At 54.5% G+C, this 7880-nt stretch overlaps 2 protein-coding genes and 1 non-coding gene across 3 annotated transcripts; 2 read left to right on the plus strand and 1 right to left on the minus strand.

The window, feature by feature from the left end:
* Window positions 1-292: 292 nt before the first annotated feature.
* On the plus strand, window positions 293-2741 carry PTSG_07754 (uncharacterized protein; the record flags this gene model as incomplete). The annotated part of the gene is made up of 9 exons (XM_004991500.1): window positions 293-402; window positions 640-762; window positions 952-1017; window positions 1239-1382; window positions 1483-1533; window positions 1717-1783; window positions 2001-2112; window positions 2265-2317; window positions 2544-2741. The coding sequence occupies 9 exons, from the start codon at window positions 293-295 to the stop codon at window positions 2586-2588; spliced, it is 771 nt and encodes a 256-aa protein (XP_004991557.1). The 3' UTR covers window positions 2589-2741.
* A 359-nt stretch (window positions 2742-3100) lies between these two features.
* On the minus strand, window positions 3101-3214 carry PTSG_20024. Its single transcript, XR_001137157.1, has one exon. It is a non-coding gene; the product is annotated as a 5S ribosomal RNA (ribosomal RNA).
* Window positions 3215-4397: 1183 nt separating this feature from the next.
* On the plus strand, window positions 4398-7562 carry PTSG_12631 (uncharacterized protein; the record flags this gene model as incomplete). The annotated part of the gene is made up of 6 exons (XM_004991501.1): window positions 4398-4436; window positions 5121-5414; window positions 6403-6509; window positions 6785-6917; window positions 7097-7154; window positions 7407-7562. The coding sequence occupies 6 exons, from the start codon at window positions 4398-4400 to the stop codon at window positions 7433-7435; spliced, it is 660 nt and encodes a 219-aa protein (XP_004991558.1). The 3' UTR covers window positions 7436-7562.
* Window positions 7563-7880: the final 318 nt, after the last annotated feature.

A 7880-nucleotide genomic window follows, 5' to 3' on the forward strand; every position in this document is an offset into this window, starting at 1 on the left:
TCCCTCCCTTTGACGCAACTCCCACCACCTCTGTGCTCATCATCAGCCCATCAACAACAGCAGTGACAGCAGTGACAGCAGCAGCAACAACAGCAGTGGTTGACACGACCACCATCAACAGTCTGCAAACCGGTTGAGCCATGTGGGCACTGCAGACGGCGTGCTGGCTGTCTCACAACACCCTCCTCTACGGGTCTGACCACTGATCGCAGCACGAGCACAGCAAACACCACCATGCTTGGTGGGCTGCGACACGGCGGATGCAAGTGGATCAGCGGCGTGGCTGTGGACAATGGCCTTTTCCTGCCACGGCATTCCATGCAACTCGCCATCCATCCTCATTGTCGATTCAGCCGCAAATGCGGTGGACACAACCACGCTGTCCGTTCCAGATGTGGTACGGTGGTGGGTGTTGGGTGGCAACGGCTTGCTGTGTCGCATGCCCTGGCTCGTCCATCACATTCCTCCTCGTCAATCCACGATGCTGACACAGGTAGGTGTGTGTGTATGTGTGTGTGTGTGTGTGCATGTATGTGGTGGAAGAGGGATGTATATGGGGTTGGCACGCACCATGTGCGACTGCTGATGCTTACACGCTTCCCCCAATCCTGTCTGTTCCATCTCATCACACCACTTCAGTGGATTCCACCACCGTGACGGCCTCGATGTGTCCATGCCACTCTTCTCCATGGTGACATTCATTCACACCGGAGCAGTGACGCGTTCCGCCCACACAAACAGGAAATACCTCGTCACCTTCAGGTCTGTGCATGCGTGCGTGTCGTGACGTGGTGCGATGTGAGGTTCGATGTTCACTGCTGCTGCTTGGGTTTTGAGGGGTTGGTGTCGCTCACTGCACCACCACTCGCGCTTCTTGTAGCCGCTGCAATCTCACTCCAAACCTGTCGGGGTGCCGCTGCTTGACGTGTGTCTTCTTTCCCTGTTGTGCAGGGGCACCACCAAGTCTGCTCGCTCTGATGCCATGCGCAACCACCTCCCCAAGCTGCACAATGGCAGGTGTGGTGTGCTACGCGTGCGATGTGTTTTGTGTTCTTGTGTGTTCCGTGTGTCTCGTGCGTTGCCTCGGGGTCAGCTGGTTTTGATGCTGTGTGTGTATCTGTCTGAATCCACCTCACACACACACACGCACACACGCACACATCGTCCCTTTGTATGTTTGCTCGAGTATGCGCAGGGACATTGTGTTGGTGTGCGCGTGCCGGTGGTTTTGCGAAGAGAGAATGGGCCGTGAGGGCGAAGGTTGGACATGACCCGTCATGTAAGCAGGCAGAGGAAGAGTTCAACAAGTACACGTACACGGATCTGGTGCTGGAGACCAAGTTTGGGCTCATCGTCGAAGGATTTGGCTACCACTCCTTCAGGTGTGTGTGTGTGTGTGTGTGTGTGTTGCAGACGATTTCGGGCCTGTTCGTGCTCATCATCCGCCTTCCATCTCCTGTCACCCCCTTTCATGCCTCGTAGATCATGGCTGCGGGTGCCATCCCCGTTATTGTCGTCGATCACTACGTGCTGGTGCGTATGGATGGATGCCACTTGGTGTGTGTGTGTGTGTGTGTGTGTGTGTGTGTGTGTGTGTGTGTGTGTGTGATTGTGTGTGTGTGTGTGTGTGTGTGTGTGTGTGTGGAGATGTACCCCTCCCGTCGCTCATGGCGCTGTGGTGTGATGTTCTGGTGTTTGCTTTTCGCATGCTTGCAGCCCTACCAGGACCTGCTGGACTGGGGGACGTTCAGCATCCGCATTCCCCGAGCACAGGCTCCTCGAGGTGTGGTGACAGATCGGTGACATGGGCATGTGAAGCGATGCGTGAGGGGTGATGCGTTTTGATGAGGGTTGTGGTTGGTGATGGCTTGCATGCATATCACGTCGCTCACACACACACACACACACACACACACACACACACACACACACACACACACACACACACGCACACACACACACACACACACACACATACACACACACACAACTGCGTTCAGCTTCCGAGGATCCTGCGTTCGATCTCTGATGAGGTCGTGGAGATGATGCAGAGACGCGTTGTGTTTGTGTTTGAGGAGTTCTTCAAGTCCCTCTCCACCCAAGTGCACACAGGTGAGGGAGTGAGTCCTTGGGACAGGGGGCTGTCGGGTGAGTGTGGTGAGTATGATGTGGTGTGTGCGTTGCTTGCTTGTTCTCGTGTCCATTCAACCACTCTCACCATCTGCCAACTCGTGTGTCATGACTGTGCTGTTTGCTACTGTCAGCGCTGCTGGAGTCTGCCAGGATCAACCTGTTCAGCGGCGACAACGCGTGGCAGGTGTGTGTGTGTGTGTGTGTGTGTGTGTGTGTGTGTGTGTGTGTGTGTGTGTGTGTGTGTGTGTGTGTGTGTGTGTGTGTGTGTGTGTGTGTGTGTGTGTGTGTGTGTGTGTGTGTGTGTGTGAAAGAGATCGTGTGCATGGGTGCGAATCAGCGCGGTCACCTCACAACACCTCGCTGCCATCACCAACACCTTCATGCGCACACACACACGCAAATGTTCGCAGGGGGAAGATGCAAGTGCAAGGGCTGGCGTACAACACGCCCAATGAGACAGACGCCACACGATGTGATGCAGGAGTCTGCATGGTGCAACACCCCCGCCCACCGACGAAAGGCGGCCAAGGATAATGCACCCATGTGATGTGTTTGCGCGCAATGACGATGATGATGAGGAGGAGGATGAGGAGGAGGATGAGGAGGAGGATGAGGAGAGGACGAAGATGTCTAACAGCGTAACCAAGATCAGCTTTGTCACTAGTTCGATAGTTCAGCCCACCTGTGTGTGGTTCCTCTGCGTCAGTACATGGAAGTAAACGCGTCGAGATGACACGATGTCAGCCAGGCAGTGAGTGTGTGTGTGAAGCAAAGCAACGCTGAAGACAAGCAAAAAGAGAGAAACACGAGCCAACACACCCACCACCTCCTCGAAGCAAGCAAGTCAGCAAGCAAAGAAGAAGAAGAAGAAGTAAACCGAATCAAGCCAAACCAAGAGGGAAGAGGGAAGTGAAGAAGAGACACCACCACAGCAACACAGCACGCCAAAAAAAAAAAAAGGGAAGAGAGCGACATCACCCGTGATTCCCGCCTGGTCACCCACGGCAGTACTGAACGGGCCCAAACGGGCTTAGCTTCCGCGATCGGACGAGAGCGGGCGTGATCCCGTTGGTATGAACGTTGCCGTCAGAAAAGCCTGACAAGCAATTTATGAAGGCAGAGCCAGCAAGCAGCAAGCAAGAAGAGGAGGAAGTCGCACACACACCAAAAAAACCAGCAGCAGCAAGCAGAAACGAGCAATCAACCGATTCTGCTTTCCAACCAACCAACCAACCAATCCACTCGCCGTTGCTTCATTCTTCTTCTTCTGCGCAGCAGCTGGTGTGTGTGTGTGTGATGGTGGTGGGAATGGTGATGGTGATCGTCGTCGTCGTCGCTGCTGACAGGCAGGTGAGATGAGTTGAGATGAAGTGAGGTGAGGTGAGGTGAGGTGAGGTGGGGATGTGTCTTTGGTTCGTGCCCACACACACACACGCACACATTGGTGGTTGTGCGTGCCACGTTCCTTCCTTCCTTCCTTCCTTCCTTCCCTTCGTCGTCCTCGCTGACGCATTCACACGCACACACACACACATGTGCAGGGAGGGTGTGCGCACCGTCTCTCCCCCCTTCTCCCTTCTCCCTTCCATCCATCCATCGTTGTCCATTTCCTTCTCCTGTGATGCACCACGCACAACCAACCACGCACAACCAACCAACCAACCAACCAACCAACGACCACATGAATGACCCATCCATCGACAGGTGAGGGTGAGATTGAGTGCTCCCACTTCTTCCTCCCACTCCGTGCTCCTCCTCTTCCCCCTCTTCCCCTTGCACACTGCACACAGCAACAACCACCATCATCATCATCAACAACAACAACAACACAGCGCACGCTGTCACCGTGCACACACACATGTGGACCACCATCCATCCACGCATCCGTACATGGTTGTGTGGATCACAACCAACACACACCGCAGCGTGTGGCACTCACAAATGCACACACTCACACTCACACACGCACTTGCTCACCGTTGTGTGGTGACAGAACAGCTGCCATCAGCCACCGTCATGCAGCGGCCACCCTGAGAATGGATCATGCAACCTCTCATCCAGTGAGCAGCACACACATGGGAGAGAGGGGGGAAATGGCATCAACCAACATCACAGCCAATGTGTATGTGTGTGTGTGTGTGTGTGTGTGTGTGCACGGGTTGTGTTTCTTCTCATCCTTCTTTCTCTTCCTCATTTCTCTGTCTGTGACACGCTGCTCAATGCTGTTGCTGCTGTTGCTTGCTTGTTTGTGATGGTGCGTGCAGATGGATGGATTACATCATCATCAACAGCAGCAGCAGCAGGTGCTGGCTGATGCGTGAGGCAGTGGGCAACCCTCACCAACCAACAATGACTGCGTGCTGCCGGATGAATGGTGATCGAGCCACTGCATCACCCAGACAGGTGTGTGTGTGTGTGTGTGTGTGTGTTGACGTGCGTGTTCTCTTCTCCACCCACCACACACGCCATCATCACCGCCTCATCTTCTTGTGTCTTTGCTCACCTCCTTCCCTCTCCCTCCTCAACACCATCACCACCACCCTCCACACGTGCTCGTTTCCCCTTCCTTCTTTCTGCTGTCGCCACACAGAGGGCCTTGAGCCAGCAGCTGTCACCCCCTCCCCCTCCATCAACCACCACTGCTCTGGTGGGATGAACAGACGGGCGCTGCCATGTAATGACCATCCAGCCACGCTTGTGCGATTGCGGAAACAGCAGCACCAACTCACACCACACCACAAACAAGCAAGCGATGAACAACGTGAGTGCATCACTGCATGTGAATGTGTGTGAGTGTGATGAGCACAGCGTGAGTGTGCGTGTTTTGTGGTCGCTGTCTCTGCTGCTCCTGTCTTCCCTTGTTGTCCCACATCAATGTGCATGCATGTGTGTCGTGCGGCTGCCTGTTTTGCCTTGCTTCATGTAGTGTCTCACTCGTCGTTCTCACACACAACTGCTTGCACCCCTGCGCATTCTCCACCTTGCAGTCACTGCTCGTCTTTCCCGCTCTTTCTCGCCCTCCCTGGCAGCCATCACAACACCAACAACAGCCAACACACCCTCCACCGCCAATGCAGCAGCAGCAGCACCACCACCACCACCATCACCACTTGCTGCTGAACACATCCCTCCGACCAACCAACCAGGCAACCAACCGATCGCCTGGCGGAAGCTGGCTGCCTGCAGCTGGGAACAGGTGGCGACAGCACAAGTTGCGTTTTCGGCTGGAAGCAGCAGCAGAGGTGAGGGCGAGAAGAAGAGGGAAAACGGAGAAGAGATGTGTGTTGGATGGATGGATGGATGGATGGATGGGGTGGGGTGAGGGATGCTGGGTGAGTGTCGTGTGGTGTGGTGTGGTGTGGCTGGCTGGCTGATGACAGAGGATGGTAGTGGTGATGGTGTGAGGAAGAGGGATGGATGGGGTGCAGCATGTCTTGTTCGTTCCCTTCTGTTTTCTGTTTTCTCTCTCTTCCCTTTCTCCTCCTTCACACACATGCATGCACAACACCAGCAGTGGCAGCAGCAGTGTAGCTGTGCACATATCCATGCTCCCTCTTCCCTCCCACTCACTCACCATGCTGGTGCTCGCACACAACCACACACTTACAGGTGATGCGCACGCACAAGCATCAGGATGAGGGAAATGTCAAAGGATACTTGTCACGCGTGCCAGCTGCACTCGCATCACACATGGTATGTGGGTGGTGATGAGTGGTTGGTTGGTTGGTTGTGTGATGGAGTGTGGGGACGGGGGTGTGGTGATGGGGTGAAGCGAACAAGGGGAAGAGGAGTTGACGGGGATGATGATCACATACACTGACATACACACACACACACACGCCCGCACGCACGTGGTGCGTGTGACGTCAATCACTCTTTCTGCTGTGCTGACATGATGGCTTGCTCTGTGCCTGTTGTGTTCTGTTCCCATCCACATTCCCTGCAACCACGCACATAAGCACATGCACAGGTGGTGAGGTGCCAACACACATCAGGATGTTGATGGAAGCGGACTCGCATGCCGGCTGCTGCTGCTGCAACTCCCCCGATTCGGCTGCCACTGCTGTGTTCATGCAGTGTTCCCATATGTGAGCGAGGTGAGCCCATCATGCATGCTTTGGTTGGCGTATGGTGCATGTGTTGCTGCTGTTGCTGCTGTGGGTGTTTGGTGTTGCTGCTGCTGTGCCTCGTGCACCAGTGTAGCTGTGCAGCTCACATGCCATGTGTGCTTGTGGATGCAGGGGAGCGACTGCCTGAGGATCGTTGGAGGATGATGGGCGGTGCATACACATGATGGGTTGGGAGCAGCAGCTGTGGGCACACACGTCCATGGTCGTGGTGGGCACATCCAACCACAGCGACGCAGTCATGCGCAGGTGTGTGTGTGTGTGTGTGTGTGTGTGTGTGTGTGTGTGTGTGTCGTGGGGCGAGGAGGAGGAAAGCAGAGGAGGCGCAGGAAGGTGAACACGCCTGCTGTGCTCACATGCCATGCCTGTGTGCTGTGTGTGATGATGTCGTTGTGTCTTGTCGTTGTGTGTTGGTTGCATGGGCACCAGGGCCACATCAGAGGAGGGGAAGGAAGCCGTCATGAACGACCCATCAGCATCAACCCTTCCCCATTTCTCTCTACTTTCTTTCTCTTCCACCTCAGCTTGGCCGTCACCACCATCGCCATCATCGCCGTCGACCGCACAGCCGCCATCACACGGCGGCCGACACCAGCTCCAATCTGGCGTGAGGCAGACATTGCACATGTCAGTCGCTCTGACGAACAGGTGAGCAATGTGCGTGTGTATGCGTGGTGGTGGTGGTGGTGGTGAGTGGGGACAACATGTGTGCGTGAGGTTGTGTCAATGCGGGTGGTTTGATGGGGCTGGCGTGTGGTTGATGATGCTTCGCTGTCAACCTCATCACCTGCATTCTTTTTTTGTGCGGCTATGCACACGCATTTCACAGCGTTGAGGAGGCGCGTGAAGCGGTGGAACCAACGACGATGACGATGACGATGACGAGTGATGAAGGTGAGAGGGCGACTGAGATGTGTGTGTGTGTGTGTGCGGTTGACATGTTGTGTTTCCTCCTTTACCTCCCTCTTTCCTTGTCTGTTCTGTCCACTCATGTGTCTTTTCTTCTTCTCCCGCTGTTTTCGATCAGGGCCATGCATCCTGTCTCCATCCAACCGACCAAGCAAGCAGCCGAGCGAGCGAGCAAAGGACACGGCATGGCAAGGGGCCGTTTGTTTTCACCGTTTCCACCAGTAACACCAACAACAGCTGCTGATGTGTGGCTGCATTGTGGATGAACTGGCCCTCTGTCTCTCGTCCATCTCCTGCTCCTCCTCGTCGTCATTGGTCACCAACAGCAGCGACTGCGACCATGGATGTGGAGGTGAGATGAATGGTGGTGGTGGTGACGTGGGTGGTGTGTGATGTGTTGGGTGTGAACATCAGCATGTGCGGGGGTGTGTGATTGTGAGGTGTAGGTTGGATGTCGTTGGGTCTGTTGGTGGTGGCAATGGGTTTTGTTGTCGTTGACAGTTTGATTCTGTGCCAACTCACCTCTTTCTCCACACGTTCACGTACAGGGGGTGTAATGTTGCTTCTATATTCTTCTGCTTCGTATTAAGATGATGATGATGCTGTCTCTTCCTCATTGGAGATGGATTGTTATATTTTTTTAGTAAATTATGAAGTAGGTGTAGTACTCGTAAATTCGCGTCAATTAGATCTATTTAAGTAATTTGATTT

This window comes from Salpingoeca rosetta (assembly GCF_000188695.1).
Source record: "Salpingoeca rosetta unplaced genomic scaffold supercont1.20, whole genome shotgun sequence".
NCBI lineage: Eukaryota > Choanoflagellata > Craspedida > Salpingoecidae > Salpingoeca > Salpingoeca rosetta.